The 21,057-nt window shown below is 43.1% G+C and overlaps 1 protein-coding gene across 1 annotated transcript in view; it reads right to left on the bottom strand.

The window, feature by feature from the left end:
• Positions 1 to 5,893: 5,893 nt before the first annotated feature.
• LOC106819954 (RING finger protein 44-like) overlaps positions 5,894 to 21,057 on the bottom strand; it is a 41,553-nt gene continuing 26,389 nt past the window's right edge. The window contains exons 3-11 of the mRNA XM_014824521.1: positions 13,442 to 13,616; positions 13,122 to 13,295; positions 11,599 to 11,790; positions 11,018 to 11,206; positions 10,563 to 10,684; positions 9,717 to 9,801; positions 9,223 to 9,283; positions 8,386 to 8,546; positions 5,894 to 7,464 (exon numbers count right to left, since the gene is read on the bottom strand). Of these exons, the coding sequence (XP_014680007.1) occupies positions 7,393 to 7,464; positions 8,386 to 8,546; positions 9,223 to 9,283; positions 9,717 to 9,801; positions 10,563 to 10,684; positions 11,018 to 11,206; positions 11,599 to 11,790; positions 13,122 to 13,295; positions 13,442 to 13,616 (1,231 nt within the window). The 3' untranslated portion in view covers positions 5,894 to 7,392. The remainder of the gene's footprint in view (positions 7,465 to 8,385; positions 8,547 to 9,222; positions 9,284 to 9,716; positions 9,802 to 10,562; positions 10,685 to 11,017; positions 11,207 to 11,598; positions 11,791 to 13,121; positions 13,296 to 13,441; positions 13,617 to 21,057) is intronic.

Genomic DNA, 21,057 nt, shown 5'->3' with positions numbered 1-21,057 from the left:
TGTGCTGTATCAGGCTATATAATGCCATATCATGCTATATCATGCTATATCATGCTATATCATGTGCTGTATCAGGCTATGTGATGCCATATCATGCTATATCACGCTATATCATGCTATATCATGCTATATCATGTGCTGTATCAGGCTATGTGATGCCATATGATGCCATATCATGCTATATCATGCTATATCATGCTATATCATGTGCTGTATCAGGCTATGTGATGCCATATCATGCTATATCACGCTATATCATACTATATCATGCTATATCATGTGCTGTATCATGCTATATCATGCTATATCATGCTATATCATGCTATATCATGCTATATCATGCTATATCATGCTATATCACGCTATATCATGTGCTGTATCAGGCTATATCATGCCATATCATGCTATATCACGCTATATCATTCTATATCACGCTATATCATGCTATATCATGTGCTATATCATTCGCTTCTCTTATATAATGGCAAGGGGTCCAACCTTCTTAATACGCTCTTGATAATATGTATCTGCTAGTAGCTACATGTTAAAATCACGATTATAATGTCTTACGTTAATATATAATATATAAGACGACAAGTTGTCCGAGTTTCCTTAAAACATAGGATAGATCAGAGGATCAGACCAGGCTACTCTCATACCCACTACCTGCTACAAAAAGATACATTATGCCGATATTATATATTTAAAACAGAGGTTTATATCACGCACTGCCGCATGAAAGTGTATCTTCTATGTTCTAATGTTCTTCATTGCCGTTGGTCGGCGCTAGCGTTTCCCATGGGAAGTAGTGTACGATGCCAAGTGAGCTATATACGTATATAAATTTATTTAAATTTTATATTTAAAAGAAAGAATACACATTTTCTAGTATCTACATGTGAAAATTATCGTGTATGACGCCAGACTAAATATAGGCCGATGCTTATATAGTTTAGGTGAAATTATACATTAAAAGTAAGGAGTAGTATACTCTAGAGTAGTTTGATATAAAAGATCTTGATACTGATGTCTATTTTGAAAAAAATCATTCATTTTTAATGGTTAAGGATTATAAAAGGTTATAACATGTTTAATAATTATAAGGTATCAAGCCGTCAGGCTTTTCTTACAATGTAGGATAGCCTAGGTAACATTGTTAAAACTGTCTGTGGGGTTTCTAGTATCTGCTAAAATAAACATTTTGTTATAATTACAGAGCACATGTAGAGAGCACATACTGCGAATAGAGCGAGGTGTGAATATCGATTGAATTGTGTGCTTTTAAAAATGTTTAACGCGTTTTATCACTATCTCTCTTTCAAGTGTGTGTGCGTGCGTGCGTGCGTGCGTGTATTGTGGGGGGGGGGGGTACAAGGGGCTGCTGTCCACTCGCTTTGAAGTAACATCATATAATGGTAATAGATGCAAATCGGTGTAAAATAACTATTAATCGTCATGTAGTCAGTCATCCGCGATATCCTTGTCTCACATCCTCCTTACCATGCGGGTTGAATGCGCCCCCACTCCAACCGCCGTGTCAATCTAATCCCAAACTACCCGTTCATATAGGCCGAAGAATTTTCTATACACAGTACAATAATAGCATATTCTAGCATTTTTACATGCATGGGCATTACACGTCAAAAGAAATATTGTGTTGAAATTAAACATTTAACTGGTGAGCACCGACTCACTTGTAGTGTGCTACGAAATTATCTCTTATTTTCGAAGCAATGAGCTCAATCATGAGGTATTGCGTACCATGGTACTATAGTGTGATAAGGCTAGCGCAACTATTTCATATCCCAACGCAAGAACTGCAGAGACGAAGAAAGAGTTCACTTCATATGTATATATAACACTTTATTATAGAATGTAGATACTGCAATTTAACAAACTGTTGAGGCACACCAGTTAGTTTTATGAGAATAGTGTGTATAGACAACATACCTATCGGTACTTTAGCACAACAATAAAATTTACACAAGTGAATTATTCTTCTGCAATCAAAATGTTTACTGTATATGCATATTCATTCCTAGTTTTGGGGAAGTGGGCCCTATTTTATTTACGCTTGCTTTAGCGCAATCTATCTGCACAAGCATGCCGAAATACGTAACGTAAATCTCTAATAAATTTTGCATGATTGAAAATCGAAAGTGAAAATAACTCAGAAAGTGAAATAACGATAGGAAATGGGCGGCGCACAGTGCGAATACGCATATGCATAGTATTTAAACATTCATTCGTTTCATGACACATTAGTTTGCCGATGTAGCGGTCGTAACGTCGGCTCGGTTATAGCGGGATGGCAGCGCGCCACGGCCGCCATGTTGGCAGTCCACTCTCGCGTCTAGAACTGTTCTTGTTGAGGTTGTCTGTCCTGTTTCCCGTAACCTGCCGCACGATAACGGCCGCCGTAAATGTAGACGGGAATCTACGTCTACGGTGGACGTAGCGAGAGTACAGCGAGCAAGCATCGTGCACACACGCACACGCACGCGCACGCGCGTCGCCACAACACATCCTACCACGCCGCGTACCGCAAACTCTACACAATCGTTCGACTTCTACAGCATTTATACAATTTTAAGACGCGATAATATGAAACGGTTCCGACACTGACATCGCCACTACGAGACGACGTTGGGCGAGCCAGTAGTATGACGCTCGCCCGCCAGCTGTGTAACGACGCATCCCCTACATACGTCACAACTGCGTACATGCGACATTACACACGACTGCCAAGGTTCAATACTTCTCAATGTTGCTATCATCCACGAATCACTAGCTGTAAATCGACACGCACTGCGACGTTCGGTGTCTCAGTAGCAACATCGCGCGCTACAATATACGCCTTTGGATAAATGTCTGCGTCATTTAGCGCAGGCAATACTGTTCACCCTGTTTCGGGATAGTAGTTTGTTGTACAGGGTATGATAGGCAAGCAACATATACTTGCACATTTACTGTGTATCGTAATAACACGGACTCCACTGGAACTAATGTGCCAAGGTACAGATGGCCCTGCATGTCACACAAGCTCTGCAATAATATACGTAAGAGACTTTAAAATAAAATGGGTCACTTTGCAACATGATGGCAAAATAATCATAAACTTCGAACAAAATTCAATGTACTAACGAAATCACCTATAGACAATTAATTTGCTAAATAAAGTGCTTGTGTTGAGAGCAGGGAACAATGCCCGGCGAAACATTGACTACCGCCACACCACACGCACTGCCGCGCACACCGACGCCGATTTTCGACTGCAACCAGATTCATTTGATCGGAATTACCCTTTGAAATCCCCCGCTTGAAAGCAGAACTGGCGTCGAGTGCCGCCCCATACAAATGCGCGCTCTCTCCACGACGTCGCGTGTGTCGTAGAACTAGAAAGAAACGTGTCGCTCCAGTTCCACGATGCATCCGCGGAGTACGCAGACGCGCGCGGCAGACGTGGCGCCACCTTGTAGCCGGTTCTCAACACGCACGTCAGACACGATACGTACGTCACTAACCAACACACTGGCATAACCTTCAAAAGACACGTTGAACGCAGAGCGCGCACGGTTACTACGCACCAGTGGCATGGTAAGGTTACAACTCACCAAAAACCGATTAGTAGTTCATTATTAGAAATGCAAGACGTCCGAGCGAGTGTTGCTCTCTGTTAATAAACTTTTCCGCATACATTTACACCTCGACACACACACACACACACACGACCGATACGAATTCGGGGAATACCACTCAACTTCACGATAATGCACAACTTACATGCATTCAATGTTCACTAAATAACACCTATGACGGACACTAGCGTAGTAACCAGGCCTATATAACTTCATTCGTGTATGGTGTCATCTTCGGCAACACGAATTCAAACGCACTCAACTCTCAGACGAGGCTTGTCGTTTCCAGTTACCTCACATGTAAATTAATGATCTACAGTTAGGTACTTTATATAAGAAAACGCGATTGATTAGTGTGGATTGCACATACTAGTATGTCACTCCCTCACGACCGACATAGGGCTAACACGACCGACCTACCTAGAACGTATAACACTTGTCCTGAAGGTAACATAGTAACTGCTACTACATATGATCCAGATAATAAACATGGGAGAAAGCAAGATGGGGGAGGAATTGAAAATCGAAATCGTTGAAAACTCAATGGAATCACATTATTCATAAACGCAGGGGAGCGGGAGCAACCCAGTTCCGCGCGCAAACCCACACTTTCCTCTTGTCCTGTCGCACCCAGGGCTTCCCCTCACACCGTGTTACTCTCTCAACATCGTCGCAAACGCTGGGACAACGCTGCGGCCAATTGCACATTGCATTATTCTTTGCGCGTATACGCTCGAAGATATAGCGGCATATCATAGGGATTACAAAATGTTTATCACACACGACGTGAATACAACTCAATAGACTTATTGTATAGTAATAACGTATTGAAATCGGGTAGCATTCGCGAATAGGAAACTATCTCCGCGTGGTGGCATACAGGAATGTCGCGAATTAGACCGCGATTACGATATATAAATTCTTCTTTATCGTCTTTAGTGGAAGACTTGGGCGCTAAAAGTAATTATGCAAATTGGTCGGCAATGATTGGCTGTGTGTTAATTTAGGAACAGGGGAAAGGGTATGCAAGATTTTAATAAAAATAATAAAATCCGTTTTTAATGCTATGCACTTTTTGCAAGAATAACTTCAAGAACTCATACTTGCTCAGATTTCCGCTGCTTTTTTTCTGCTAGACCCAGTAGACCTTTGAAAGTTAGCAAAATCGAACGGACTCGTTGGCAGTTCACAAGTTACAGAAGTTACTGTAAGGCAAAACAGTAAGTAATCGAAGGTCAATATCTAAATAATAAATGTATGTACGTACGCACGATGGCAGAATTGAGGTTAACTAGGGAATATTTACGCATTACATCTGCGTCATGAATTTCACAGCAGGTCTGGCACTCAGGGCAGAGCTAAGCGACTGCTGGCGAACGCCAAACTGCATGCAGCGCACCCTTCGTACAACGTACTCCGGATACGTGAATTACGCTAGGGTTCCTATATACAAAGAGTTGCGACAACCCAGGATTTGACAACATATTGTTTCCAAATGAATCCACACCGCTGCTGCTCAAGTACAGCGCTGTATGGATACGCTGTACAATGGTCCGTAGTAATTAATGAGACTAATCGTCCTTCAATAAACTCAAAATTCACAGAGATTATAGCAAAGACATGTGTCTATGTGTATCTAGATTTCTAGAAATGTTACTCAAATCGTTCGCGCCATATGCTAGTTTAATTCTACACTTTTTTACCGCCCATAGCCGTGCGTATATTAGCCTGTGCGATACAAACTATCATATGGCGCGAACGATTTGAGTAACATTTCTAGAAATCTAGATACACATAGACACATGTCTTAGCTATAACCTCTGTGAATTTTGAGTTTATTGAAGCACGATTAGTCTAATTAATTACTACGGACCATCGTACAGCGTATCCATACAGCGCTGTACTTGAGCGGCAGCGGTGTGGATCCATTTGGAAACAACATGGCGTCCAGCGATCACGTAACCGATTTTTTCCGACTCGTCATGTCGCAACTCTTTGTATATAGGGACCCTAAATTGCGCATAGCGAGAGCGCCATCTGTCGTCGAAATTGAGCGAACGGAAGCCATGCCAGATCACGTATATGATATACGTGCTCTGGCCATGCTCTCTGTTTGCAACGAACGCCACGCGATGACACATGAACATCCGGAATACACACGTCCGTAGCAATATCGTATCCTCAATAAACACAACGAGCAGTACGACAACGACAGTAGCAGTTCGCTCGTGCTACGAGACCATTCGTACTATGTAATTAATGTGCAAGACACGATTAGCAAACTGTGCGAAGGTGACGGCGGAGCAGGATGCAAGGGGGGGGGGAGATCCCATGTCATGGCGCATCACGCTTACCCCCTGATCGCCAGTGTGAAACACGTTCGCACCTTCAACACTATTTGTTAATCACACCTTACTCTCCACACGCGCTTTGTTATTTGCATTTTGCACCAACCTAGTATTGTTTTACCGTACGGAAGAACATTACGCGACAAAAGTTATTCACGGTGGAGCGTTGTCTTAAAATCAAAGCTGTATAGAAAGGTACACCACGTACAGTCTGCCCTATGTAACACAACTGTGCATTTTATATTACAAGTGCTCAATAAACGTTCTCCGAATTGCGGAAAATCGCCTGCGCAAGCAAACGACAACCGCAGTTGTAAAGCATCCAGTATTAGGCATCTGGTCGACGTTAAACATACCTTTACGTAGTGCCGAATACGTACCCATAACGCTGCCTACGAAACAAGGATGTAGCGTACATATATTACTTAATTAGAGTTATGCCAAATAATTACAGTACCGAAATACTATATTTACTTCTACATTTTACGGAGTTCGTCTCATACCCTCGCTCAGAATAGATACCCATCTAGTTTCTGAGGAATTGTAGTTGTCGTGTTTCCTTTACCAAACCTTTTGAAATCTTGTATGAACATACGAGCTTCTTTTTTATAATCATAACACGTGTTATACCTCCCTCTCCAAGACAAAACAACCGAGATGCCGGCCACTTCGGCAATATCTCGGCTGATTCGCTCGAAACGGATAATGTTGACATTTAGCTATTCCCTAACACTGCGATTCAACCGTCGGCTTTCATCGCTCGAGGTATTTTTTCCCGTCACACGTCTAGTAGCTCGCGGTGCCATTAAGCCATGGCACACGTGAAAGGGTATATACAATTATGATTCCATAATGACAACAAAGAGCGCCCCCACCGCCCGAACTTCCTTGACGTCATAAACGCTAGGCTGCAATCTAACATTCTGATTTTGATATGTCAGAACCTCTGTAGCGATATAGTTACGATTGCTTGACACGACTGCGATCAAGCCGATACATTCCCCGTCAGGAATTCCTCAACGGACAATTTGGCTTTTCTCCGTATGAGCAACGACAGGAGAATGCGGCACATAGCTCTGGGTTGCCAGTCAACGAGGCAGTATAAATCTTTGGTATTTACTACATAAACACTGGAAACTGGTAGGATAATAGCAATGATTTTTTTCCAAGTCCTAAGAAAATATGTGATCACATAGAGACAGTGGATACAGTTTAAGCTACGCAGGCACCTCACGCGCTGGCACGGACCAACGTTGGTACACAGCAAGGCCTGAAGCGCAAGTGCGTTCATACATGTACATTGAGCACACCCATCCTGTCCACCACCCCATCCACAGCACTGTCGAATAGCTGCAGACGGCGAACACTGTCGTCAAACGAGTACGGCGTAGCGGCCATCTTGGTTTTCAGATTTCCTTGTAAGAAGGGATGAGATACAAACCAGCGTCGGCACGGCATATTGGACAAGTTCGATTTGTCTGGAAAGTAAAAAAAGCGCACAGTGGAATTACTAGAGAGCTTATTGTCACAAACTTACAACACCGCACAACAGAACGGATCAGTGGACCTACATGTAATTACAGTCAACCCTGTGTATAAGGGTCACTCAAGAGAAAAGTGACCTTTCTATGCAGGTGTCTGTCCCTTAGATGTGGTTTCACCGTATAACTTGTTAACTAAATGGAAACACGAAAAGTAGCCTTCACAGATACGGCGTCTGTTCTATAGACGTATCTGCTGACATAGGTTTGAATGTATAGCTGTTTCCAAGCAACTGGAAACCAGATAGTGCTGTTCATGTAGAAGTAGCCAGGGCTCATTTAGCTCACTCACAAACTTTAACGCATGCAATGTCGGATAGGTTTAACCGTCATTCAATATTATCAGTGTACATCTGAAGTCTAAGAAGACCACAGTAGGTGCAATCAATAAAAAACACCATTGAAATTACAAAAGGAAAGTGCACACTAACGTTAGTATGACTCAATCACTCTTAAGAGGGACCCCTTGGTAGCTAGTGATTGAAGACAATTGAATGTGACGCTGTTGATGTCACGTACAAATCGTAAAATTTCCTTTGCGATACAAACGGAACTTATGGGATGAGCAATATATCAATACATTCAAACCTGTATATTACAGTTCCGAAAAGCTGTCCTTTATATGCAGGTGTCTGCTCTATAGAGGTGCTTTCACTTTAACGGTAATGCCAAAAGTATCCCTCATAGACCGCCGTCCATTCAATAAAGGTGTGTGCTAACACATGATTTGCCGCAACCCCCTACTATTCCCACGCAACTAGAAATCATTATAATGCTGTTATTATGGCCTGCATGCATGCAACAACACTGACAGATACGTTTTGCCATTTCATTTCAAAAACAACGACGTGTGGGTACCTTGAGCCACTTGTCAACACATTTTGCGTGGAACTCATGATGGCAGGGGAGGACACGCAGCAGTTGCCGCTGCTCAAAGTCACACATGCAGACGACGCATGATGTCTGGTCCGACTGGTGCGACGACGCGTTAAAGCGGTACGATGGCAACTGCTCAATGTCTACAACAACAACATCAACACCATCAGCATCAACAACAACATCATCAACAACGTCATCATCATCAGCATCAACAACAATGTCATCATCATCAACAACAATACCAATAACAAAAACTATAATAATAATATAAATAATAGCAATAGAAACAACAATAAAAAAACATCAATGTAATCAAGCATCATGTATTGAAGTTTTACCCACAAACACAAGTGCTGAACAGGAGCAGTACAAAAGATTGACCCTAAAAAGCACAACGAAGACCAAAGAACTACCGTAAAGGATGGATAAAAGAATGACTGGATATAGTTTCGTGTAACATTCTTCTATGCAATATCGTTGTTTTAAAATATAAATCACATAACTTTCTTCTTGGGAACTTTTCAAGTTATTACTGTATTAATATTTGTTTGTAAATATCATCAACTTCAATTTTACATTGCCTGGCGATATCGTGTAAGCTATACTTTACAAAATTGTTTCAATGAACTTCTTATCTGTCTGTCAGTCTGTCAGTCTGTCAGTCTGTCCGTCTGTGTCCATCTAGATGTCTGTCCATCTAACTAATAAGGTTTGCACAGCTCTCAGCTATGTGTGCTGTAATATAATGTATGTCCAATGGTCCTATCTCTCTTCACATCTGAACAGCTTGTGCGTAAAAATATCAGCACTACTCACCAACTTTTGTGAGCCCTCTCGGCTTAGCCTCTCCTAATCTTTCCGCCAGGTTCAGAAGCGCCTGTGTAAAGTAAAATTACAGCTGGTAAATTTCGCAGCAGAAGACAAGCTGGTAAGCTTGCGCTTTCTAGACCACTCAGATCTCCTGCAATAGCTGAGCTCGTTTGGAGACGCAGCATCATTCCTTTAGGTTTTACAAATGTACAGCAACTTACAGCGTAAGCTTCAAATGCCAGATTATTACGATTGCAAAAAGCTAGTGTGTTTTAGCAAATTTTATGAAGATTTCAGCCTATTAGATACACATACACACTAATGTGACAAAATCACTACCTATACATCTCACATCCGACTTAGATCTCTATATAAACATTGAATATGCAGCCACTTTCAGATAATAAAGCCATTCAGTTCCTCATCTCAAATGTTATCAACTGAAATTGGATGCAAGGAAGCAAAACAGGAAGGTAATATAATAAGTCCCAGGGTTTCACCTCATAGTTTTCCACCTCTCCATTTTCATCACTGACGTCCATGGCATACGGTGGTGCTACTGTTGAAGGATTGGATAACATCGCTCTGCAAACATATGAAAGTAAATGTAATCACCCAAAAAATATTGTCAAAAAAATTCTCAAAGCAATTAAGTTTAAACCTGGGTGGCACAACGACATTATTACCAAAACTGCAGCAAAGGTATGTCAGGGAGGTGGAAAAATAACAAAAACGAAATTATCTTTCCAGTGTTAAACAAGAAAGCAGGCCAAATCCAACAAATAGGCAAGCATATTAGTAAACGTTAGGTTGTAGGTGGGGGGGGGGTGTAGTATTGATGCATGAGCAAGCAAGATAAACCAACCACAGCTATACAAAAATAAATCTATAACATGCAATTATTGTCTGCATTACAACCAGATAAATCCAGAACACCAAATTTTACACTACTAATGAGCTTCATTATATAAATGCCAAGGTTGGGTTCATGTTGTTGAAACAGCAATATTATTAGATGTTCCCCCATCCTTCCCGAACAATTGTGCAGATTAATGCAGGCTTTTAAAGTTGCTAATAAAAAGCTGCTATATTGCAAAATCCACTCTTAATATGCATGTGTGAGTGAGTGTGCGAGTGTGACAGAAGGCTTGGTAAAGGAATGAGCTTGTTTGTACTACATCAAGACAGGTTTCAGTTTCTAATTGCTGACCTACGCTGATTATCTCAGCAATAAAACGTTTTTCACAATGCACAAATGTAAAATCTTCCTTCAAGGTGACGACCGGAAACGCACCTTGGAATTTTGTTTGAATTAGGTAAAAAAAAAAGCTGGAGATCAAACTTACAGGAAGTGAAGCAAAAAGCCCGGATGTGTTGCCGGTACAGGGGGCGCCGGTGGCATGCCTCTCCAGCGGCGTGCCGACACTCTCCGTTGCTGGCTGGCTCTCCGAAGTCGGGAGTATGTTCCCTGCAAACACCACACAAAGATCCTCTGTAAATTTGGCTGTGCTGACTAGGTTATCCTCTGTTCCCATGTTATCCTGCATTTCCAGGTATCTTCTGTTATTCAGAGACTAGATAATCACCTGGTGCAGACTGTTCACTGCAAGCCCCCCCCCCCCAAATGTAAACCAGCAAAAAAATACATTAAAAACAGGTTAAACTTAATTTACCCAAAAATTAAAGATTTCCCATAATAAACAGAACAGTTGAAATTCAACTTTTTTCTCAAATGAGATTTCCCCGGCCTCCTAATTCTAGAAATAATTCCGTTTAAAAAAAAACCAGACAGAAGACACACCAGTTGATAGAGTGCATCAGATTGGGTGTGGTGATGTCTGACTGGTGGCTCCGCCTGTAGCAGATGGATGGGTGCGGAGTGGTTGAGAGGTGCACCGTGACCCATCGGATATGGAATGTGGTGATATGTGGGGTGGGTCGGCCGGTGCTCGGCTATGATCTGTATCTCGTCGTCTGGGGTGTGATGAGGCTGGAAAAAAATTTAAATCGAGACTAAGATCGCAACGTCTATTATTTCTCCGTTACTGTCTCGTGTAATTCGCTCCCTTCCGATTAAATCTGAGCATTGATTTTTATTTATATGCAATCTAAAGTACTCAAACAAAATGCCTGAAGTTTCATTTTCACAGACAGGTGTCTGTACTAAAGATGTCTGTATACGTGTCTGTACTAAAGATGTCTGTATACGTGTCTGTATAGTGTGCAAACCTGCACACTAGTCAAACACCGGTTCAACTATACCCCGAAAAAACCCCAATTGAAACATGCGCTGCGCAATAGCAGGCTGAATAGCAACACGAACATAACGATTTAAAAAAAAATTCGAAATACACATTTTTATTTCAATGAATTTCGACGGACCTGGTGATGGTGCTGTTGAGGATGCTGAGGCATGAAATGCTGCGGACCGTGGATCGGCATCGTGTATGTCGAGTGTTGGTGAACGTGCGGATGGTGCAGGCTGGGGTGGTGGTGGGTCGGCGTTGCCATCACGGGACCCATGCCGTGCACCACGGCAGAGTAGCCCTGCGTCGGCTGGATGTTACACGACGGCTGCAACGCAAAACAGACGGCGCTCATCAATTAATTAATCAATCAATTATTTAATTTATTATTTCTAAAATTTTCTTTAGAGTACAATTTATTTATTTAGTAATCTACTATCCACGGATTCAGTTATTTATTTATTTGTCCGGTTTTTCAAGCAGAGCTGTCTCATCAATAAGCGAGTCCTGTCCCAACAATCATGTTCCGTCGCTCACTCCCAGATAGATTGCGCTCCGGGCATTTATTGCCCGAAAACACAGAGTATCTATAACTATCTAGACTAAGCTTGGCTACAGACAATCAAGAGAAGGGTGGTAGCCAGGTTAGCAAATATATAGTGTAGCTACATAGATAATTATGGTATGAACTGGGTAGTATAGATTGATCGGTGTTGGTAAATATCAACCGCATCCTAATCAAAAGAGACGAACATTCCGCGCATATATATTGCACAACTTCAGAAGGATATTATCAGGTAGATTACACTTCAGACATAGTGGATAGGTTCCCACCTTCACAACAAGCTATGAAAAAAACACTAATGCAAACCTTCCAATATCTCTCGAGTCCAACCATAGAAACATGTAAACATATGGAATACTTGGAAACAATAGGGTCCACACGCAGAAAGGTAATTAATTTCTGGCCTCCAGCAAGAAACGATACTATTGAAATATAAAGAACACATGGCTTATGTCACTTACTTTACCTCATCACTCCCATCGTTACTGTTACTACATTAATAGATATAGGATGCACTGCTTTTTCGGTAATACCTGACACGATAGCACATTATTAAATGTTTCTTCAGCTGCAAGGTGATGCGAAAGACATTTAGCGAGTGAGCGTAAAAGCTAGCCCGCATTACTGGCTGCATAATGGGTAAAACCTCTATTCAGTGACGTGATTCTCATAACTATCTAAGTTATTGATGTTTATAACTCCACGCGTATATGTCGCATGAATCCACTGCGAGGCTTCACTCCCCAATATTCCAAAATGTGAATTTCCTCTCTATTGTAAATCCCGTATCTCACCTCCCTCTAAATTCCAGAGTCAGGATTCCACCTCTGTCGTATTTCTAGAACCTGAGTCTCGTACATCTTCTCAACTCTAGCCTTAATCATAACATGTTTTCAATTCTAGTGCCTGAATTATACTTCCCTCTCAATTCTCGAAAATGAATTTTTCCTCCCTCTAAATTCTAGCGCTTGAATCATACATCCCCCTTCAACTCTAGAGCCTTGATCGTACCGCGCTTTCAATTCTAGTGCCGAACTATACTTCCCTCTCAATTCGAGTCTGAATCGTGCCTTGTTTCGGGATCAATCACTCACCTGTGGTAGAATACTGCACACGGGGTACTGTAGGCTGCAGCTGGGGTGTGTCTGGCCGCCACAGGCTGGGAAGTGTATATGTGGAGTGCTGGCATACAGCGGATGAAAACCGTGCGGCGCTGCCATGCCTGGCGGCAAGTGTGACGCCAACGACATCGGTACCGACGCTGCCCCCTAAGAAACAAGACAGCGTCTCAGCATGTGCGATCTGCGAAGCACCGGCACGGTCGTCGACGACCGAAAAAAACCTGCCGTCGGCTCGACGATGGTACGCGGCGCGACCTGGTATTGACTTTATTAATTGTTTGCGGACTGCCTACCTGCTCGCCGTGAAAGACGGGCGACTGTTCCTGCGCGTTCTGAGGTAGATGGGATGTTTGCAGCGGCGGCGGCAGCTGCGTGGCGGCACCTACTGGCTGGAATGCTCGTCGCTCGGGCGACTGACTGTAGCGCGGTGAGTAGCGATCACGCTGACTCTTCCGTCTGACGCCGGGACTGAAACGAGCGACGACGACGATACGTTCGTAACTATCTCTCCACAACGCGCGCACGAGGTCTATCAACTGCAACTGCCAGCTAAGAGGCTTTCAGCAGCAGAAGAGGGGCGGAGAGCCGGCGGAGGCCTGGTTCATGAGACGGACAGCGATGGAGTATACATCCTATGCAATATTTACTCATTTCCGTTACATATTGCAAAACATTGTCAATTGTTCATTAAAGATTCAACTGGCCGCCAACAATGTACAGTGTGTCCGTATCACTGATAAATATTCATCCGCATTGCTACATCATTATGTCATATCTACATGCAAACAAAAATCATTGCCCGTTTCGTATAAGAAAAATAACTGAAAGGAATGAAATGAAAATGTTAGACATTACGAAACTTTTTTTTATAAATAACTCGTGAATAGAAATCAATGCACCGTACTGTAAGCTATGTAGATCTGGGGCACAGGAGACCTGGCGTAATGGCAAGGTCTACAAACGTCATTTAACAAATCTTCTTATCCTGAATGCCAAATCTATAACCTCATATTATATAACTTGCTGAGTAAAAATCCCTAAAATGTTTTCAAATGCATTCAAAATATGCATATTGACTAAACGTCCAGCTTGTTTACCTGCATAGTGAATTGCATAAAAACAATAATTTGTATATTGTAAACTACAGTAACCATACACGTGAATTATTTACTATTGAACAAGAAACAGTAGCACTTAGTATATTTAATGCAATCAATGTATAGCAACTTGTTTAATTTATGCCTAGTTAGGCGAGAAAAATTTTCCTGGTTAAAATATGATTAAGAGACATGGTGTGCACCTGCCCATAAATACAGATAGAATAGTTGAAATTCAATCAGAACACTATCAACTGTATCGTGCAAAATTTACCTCCACTGTTCACCCGTTACCTTACCCTGCCCCTTACCTTGCCCCTGCAATCATTCATTTACCTGCCAATTTCAAAGCGTGCAGTTTAGCCTGTCAAATGCGGTTAATTCTAAAGTACTGCTTTTAACTGGCTGAGTTTGGTTGACACCCAAATTGGGACTGTTGCCCTAACATTACAATCGGCCACTCTAAAACGAGATGAACAGATATAAGAGCGCAGAAGCTCCGCTGGGCTATAGGCCAAGTGTCAGCTTAAAGCACACAGCAAAGATACTGAACGAATACATAAACGTTTTTGAGTAAACACGAGAATTGAATTTGCACTGCTAGCAAAGCATGTGGACCTATCGGCAAACACCAGGACGAAACACGACGTCTGAATATTAGCAGACGCCAATACCAACAGTGATCGGAGATGTTACGAATATCATATGTTGAATAATAGCAATTAAGCTATTTAGGGTTAGCTTAAATTTAGCTTTGTTTTGAGTAACGCAGCAATGTCTAGCATTAGATCTCTAGCATGAAATTGAACGAGTACTTTCGTACTTTCATAATTTCTCACGTTGATAGTGTATGGTTAATCTTGCTGCGACTACTATATGGCCAGATCTTTGAAAACTTGATACGCCTGATGGAATCTGAGAGAACAAACGGTCACGAATAAAAAATCATCTTCCTCTTAGTTTTTTTCAACGACCTAACCACAGACGCACCTGTCAGCATTTTGTTCCTAATTACATAATGCACTACCTACATATAGCATGTAATAGCACTACCTACGATCTTTATCTGACGTGCAGCTCTATATGCAACACAACTACAAAACAGCGTGGCCAAATTCACCTGCTCGCGTTCGATTCCCCGCTTACCCGCCAACCACACAGCTCCTCCTCCCTGTCACCCATGCAGGAGGAAACCCAGTGTAGCATGGGAATCATTCCCCTTATGGCAAACATCTCCCCACTCATACGTTGCGCATGGGCATGGCGTGTTTGGCAGGGCGCATGGCACATTGCGCACGGGGGTGGGGGGGGGGTGCCTTTTAGTAGCCATGCGCGATGTGTGCATGGGGGTACGTCTGCTATGGGGGGATGACTATCATGCTATGCCGGCCATGTTACCTGCACACAGCAGGTGGTAATCACGTGCATTCACACAATTAAAAACAGTTCCTTCTCCTTAAGATTTTCACAGAAATTTGCCTTTCTCTCAGACGTAAAAGTGAAACTATAGCCGGAAACAGTTGAAATACAAAAAAAATACACATTTTCCTCAAAGGAGAAATTGCAACTGAAACGTATCTCTTTATTGAAAGATGCAAGGATGCATATTAATGAAATTTTCCGTATCATCATTTCCATTTTGACTAGCTGATATTGAATTATATAATAAAACACCGACTCAGGGACGGAGTTTAGACAATCAACTATTTAAATACAACGGTTTGTATGATTATACTTTTTACGGGCCATGTTTACATGATGGAAAACACCTATTTTCTTCGAGTATGACACAGTAAGACATTGGGAATCAACTTGTGGCATGCAGCCTCAACACTTGTTTTTAAATCACTCTACCTTGCTCCCTATCGTTATTGACACGCATGTGCACCACCTGCTGAATAAACATATCATGACCATACCTGTGCAAGAACATAGACATCACCAGAGGTGAACGATCTATCAACTAACATCTTGTAGATCATTCACCCCTGATATGACGTATATATCCTATACACCCTGTGAAGTGAAACCTGAGTTAGCGCACACCGGTATTGAGTGGACGGCTCCTTACAAAGGACATTCAGGGGGCATCCTTTTGGTTGACCTTTATACATAGAGGTCTGACTCAGCGACTGTAACAGCCACTCAAGGGGAAAAGTTGTCCGTTCTATAGAGGTGGTTCTGCTGTATTACTACCTGTATAGAACGGACAACTGTGTACTGTAGCCAGTTAAGGGAAACACTATAAGTGTCCTTTATAAACAGTTGTACGTTCTATGGACGTGTCTACATAGATGTGACTGTACACTACGGTAAATCCTGTATATAATGCTTACTCCAACAAATCTGACACAGTGCTCTTTAAGGATGGGTGTAAAATCTATGGTGGTGTACTTTAACGCACGGGTTCGGCTACACACAGCTAGTTAAACCTCCGCAGAACGGCCAACTGTTCACAAAAGCCGCTTTTAGCATTTCCCACAGGAGTGACTGTCACGCAGCGACACCACCTCCACAGACCAGCCACCTGTCTACAAAGGCCGCTCATCGGGCCCCGGGGTTGACCGAACACCGTCCATCAGTGGTTCTTAACCTTTTTTGAGTCATGTACCCCTTTGAGAATCTGGTGAAAGCTACGGACCCCTCCCCAGAAAAATGCACATAAGCACAAAACCACAAAATTTTGCATACAATTAGGTTGATGCACCCCCTGAAGCCCATCCACGGACCCTTTTGGGGTTCATGGACCACAGCTTAAGAACACCTGTCTTACATACTAGCGAACCGCACACACACACGCGTCGTGACGTATTCCTCTCTCTCTCTCGCGCGCGCGCTCTCTCTCTCTCTCTCTCTCTCTCTCTGCTCTCTCTCTCTCTCTCTTCTCTCTCGTCTCTCGCCCCCCTTCACTCTCTCTTTTCTTCTCCTTCCCCGTACCTCTGCCTTCTCTCTCTATCTACCACCCTCCTTGCGGCTGCACCGCTGGAGTGTATGCCCAGCGCCTCAGCCGGGCGTCAGCCTGTCGCGTACGGCGCGTCCTCAGCGGCGCTCCGCTCGCCGGCTGCCTGCGTCCCCACGCCCTCTCAGCGACCTGAGGCGGGACTGGGCGAGGTCCCGCGTGATGATCGAATCACGCTCTGGGAATACGCGCCTTCCGCTTCCCGGCTCCGGCCTCGCTCTGCCAATAAACAAACGTCCGCATTTTATGCTGACTTCTCTTCTCCTCGCTCACTCTCGTCCCTCTCCGCTCTCCCTCCCTTCCCTCTCCTCTCTCCCTGCTCCCCTCTCCCTCTCCCTCTCCCTCTCCCTCTCCCTCTGCTCTCCCTCTCTCTCTCTCTCTCTCTCTCTCTTGCGCCCCCCTATCTCTCTCTCTCTCTTCCTCTCTTGCCTTCCCCCCCTCCTCTCTCCCTCTCTCTTGCTCCCCCTATCTCTCTCTCTCTCTCTCTTGCTCCCCCCCCTCTCTCTCCTCTCTCTCCCTCTCTCTCTCCGTTGCGCGCGCTCTCTCTCCCTCTCTCCCTCCCTCCATCCCACCCTATTCATTCCCTCTCTCCTCTCTCCCTTCTTCTTCTCCCCTCTATCCTATTTTTTTTACCTTCTCTTTGTCTCTCTCACGCTCTCACTTTTCTCTCTCTCTCCCTGCCCCCTCTCCCGCACCCAACCTCTTTCTCTCTCCTCCACATATTCCTGCGCGAGTGACTCATGATGTCAATCGGAATCGGATCAGCCGACCGATGAGAGGGGAGGAGTGGGGAGGAGAGGGGAGGAGAGGGGAGGAGAGGAGAGGGGAGGAGGAGAGGGGAGGAGGAGAGGGGAGGAAAGGGGAGGAGGGAGGAGGGGAGGGGAGGAGAGGGGAGGAGTGGAGAGGAGGGAGGAGAGGAGTGGGGAGGAGAGGGGAGGAGAGGGGAAGAAGGAGGAATTACAGCTAGCACACGATCAGAATGAATGCGCGGGCGAGAGAGTGAGTGCGGAGAGCGGTGCAGAAGCAGTTTCTTGCAGAACATTCGCTATCATGTTTGTTTATGCGTGAATGTATACACCAAGTGGCAGCATAAACATACACACGGCCGCGTGCGTGCATACACGTGTATATGTTACCGGCATTGTGTGAACCTAAGGTATTCTATAGAATAGAATTGAATAGAATGCATAAAACTTCAAGACGATGTATAACATAAAATCATCTGTACACGTACATTTCCTAGGTGTTCTGTAGATTACCGAGTTTGTTTTCAAAATGTCATTCAGGTTCAGACTGCTGCAATAAACAGAAGACTAAAATGATGCAATGTTCATCAGAATATTTTTAGTTTCAGAATTAGTATATTATATTTTTAATTCGTTTAAGTTACACAGATTTCAATTCGTTCATAAAGTGTCCAACCCCTGTTGTCTATTATATTATACTTTGCCCAAAAAATGCTAGAGATTCTATAGAATACCTAGGCATTCTATTAAAATCCCTAGGCAAAGTATATCAGGTCAGAATGAAATAAGCTTATTTCATATTTTGCCAAAAAATGCTAGACATACTATAGAATACCTAGGCATTCTATACTATACCTTCTAATCTTTAGTTCTTAGTTTCACGCAATGCCGGTAACATATACACTAACAATGCAGTCATCGCCAAATCCAACAGTGACAACGACTTGCTGTATCGTTGTTTAGACAACATTAAAAACTGAACTACAGGCAAGAGTTCAGAGCAAGGTTATAAGCACTGCATGGACTCGTCATATCAATAAGCATAGCATCTTGGCAGAGGCAATGCGATGGGCAATGATGTGCAGGATATATATTATATATATATATATATATATATATATATATATGTATTATATTACAATCGTTAGAATCATTACCTACCAATGCAACACTGCGTCACGTACATTGAGTGAAATGCACATATTGTGACCACACACTATGTCGCAATGGAAAAAGAATATGCTATCATCTCTCAGAATCGCACGTCATAATAGTCCATGGGCCAAGACCTCAAAAATAGGGTTTTTTGTACCATATGGAGGCCGACCAGTGCTATCATGACTTTTTTGGAATCTGCAATAACTGAAGTTTATTATAATCCATGATAGCAAGCTTCTATGAGTAGCTTTTCTTGCCGAAATCACGTGATCAAATGACGTCATCTGAAATTGCATGATGCTCGCCGATAGCTTACAATGCTCAAATGTCAAATTATAACGGAATAACAATTCATTTTTAAACGAAAGTTTTTGCGTAAGTCATATCAGAGAGGTCAATAGGTTCATATAAAAATGTACAAAACATTAAAAATTTTCATTCTTGTTGTCATAGCAACCGACATGCTCCCTAAATCACAACTAAACTAATATTTTTACTAGACGTTAACGTTTTCCGTTTCAAAATTCGGATAGCAACAGCCATTACAACATTGCTAAAAGGTCAATCTTTACTTCTCTAGACCATTCCAGCACATGTTAGCAATATTCCATAAGCCTAACGAATAGTTTACAGCTCCCTTAAATTATTCAGCTAATTATATAATCGTCTCATCCTCTGTTTGGCCTGTCCTCGTCCTTCAAAGGCCATTGTAGAACTTGCCTCATTGCGAAGACTGGGCCTTGGTGTCCGAGGTTTTCAAGCATCATCTTCGCTATATATAAAGAAGAGTCATGTTACATATTTGTCAAACATTAATGGGCCAGTTGCCATGACAACCATGATTTTATACACATATATAATAATTAAGTACCTTTCTTTTCTTTTTCAAAACGAAAGACATATGTAATACTATAGCCATCGTGTTATAAATACAGTTTTTCTCAAAAAACACAGCACGTGGAAAGTTATTTGATATTTTAACTGGTTGCAAGACCCTTACCTAGAGCCTATCACTCACTCATCGCATACAACATCATCGTCGTCATCTTTCCGTTCGGTACATTCCTGGGCCGACACAGTTCGGCGCATCGCATGCGTTAGTAAGGCCAGGAACACATGGAAGCTTGGCAGACCTACTGCCATAGCACCGATGAGCAGCTTCAGAACTGCATTTTGGAGCCGGCTGCCATCGATCCAGTCGACGACCGGTTGCCATCTTCCCTGCACCAACCAGATCCTACTGTGGATGTATTTCTGACATCTTTGCATGGACTCCGTCTTCCATTAGAGCACTCATAATTGATTCGTAGAGAGTGTTTTGCAAAGCGTGTCCTGCAAGTGCTAGTGCCAAATTAGAGTCGACGTCTCCTTTCTTCAGGCAGAACAAGACGTAGCGCAGTTCATGGTCGCGCTGCGCTGTCCAGAGTTTCTCAATACATCTCGCAAGTAAACTTCTTGCAAACCCGGGACAAACTCATCTGACACACACCAGTCCCTGCCCGAGTTTGCTGAAACACTCGTCTGGAATCGTCACTCTGTTCATTCAGCGCATCACGCCTGCATACGCTTACCCCCGCCGCAAAGCGGCGCTGACAGTGTCTCGGCATCAGTCGAACGCATGTACGCGGCCGAACGATTCTACATACACTTCTGATCCTGAATGCTCTCTACACTTTGTCCGACACTTACGCTATTTACTCCTGGTCTGCGACCCACATCTGATGAACATCGGCGCGCCACCTGTCGACGGGATATAAATGCTCTTGATTTTGCCAAGCAAAGACCCAAACATCCGTGTCTCTCGGATACCACGACGACTGCCCAGCCAAAGCTACATGATTTTGCCGGCATGGGCTGGCATGTAAGAATTGTATCAGCCCCCTCTCTAACTTTATTACTACCGCTCCCGTGATACCTTTCAATTCAGTACGGCAGCAGGACGATATAAC

This window comes from Priapulus caudatus, unplaced genomic scaffold (assembly GCF_000485595.1).
Source record: "Priapulus caudatus unplaced genomic scaffold, Priapulus_caudatus-5.0.1 Scaffold40, whole genome shotgun sequence".
Lineage (NCBI taxonomy): Eukaryota > Metazoa > Priapulida > Priapulimorpha > Priapulimorphida > Priapulidae > Priapulus > Priapulus caudatus.
The sequence above is the reverse complement of the archived record's forward strand: the minus strand, read 5'-3'. Positions and strand labels throughout refer to the sequence as shown.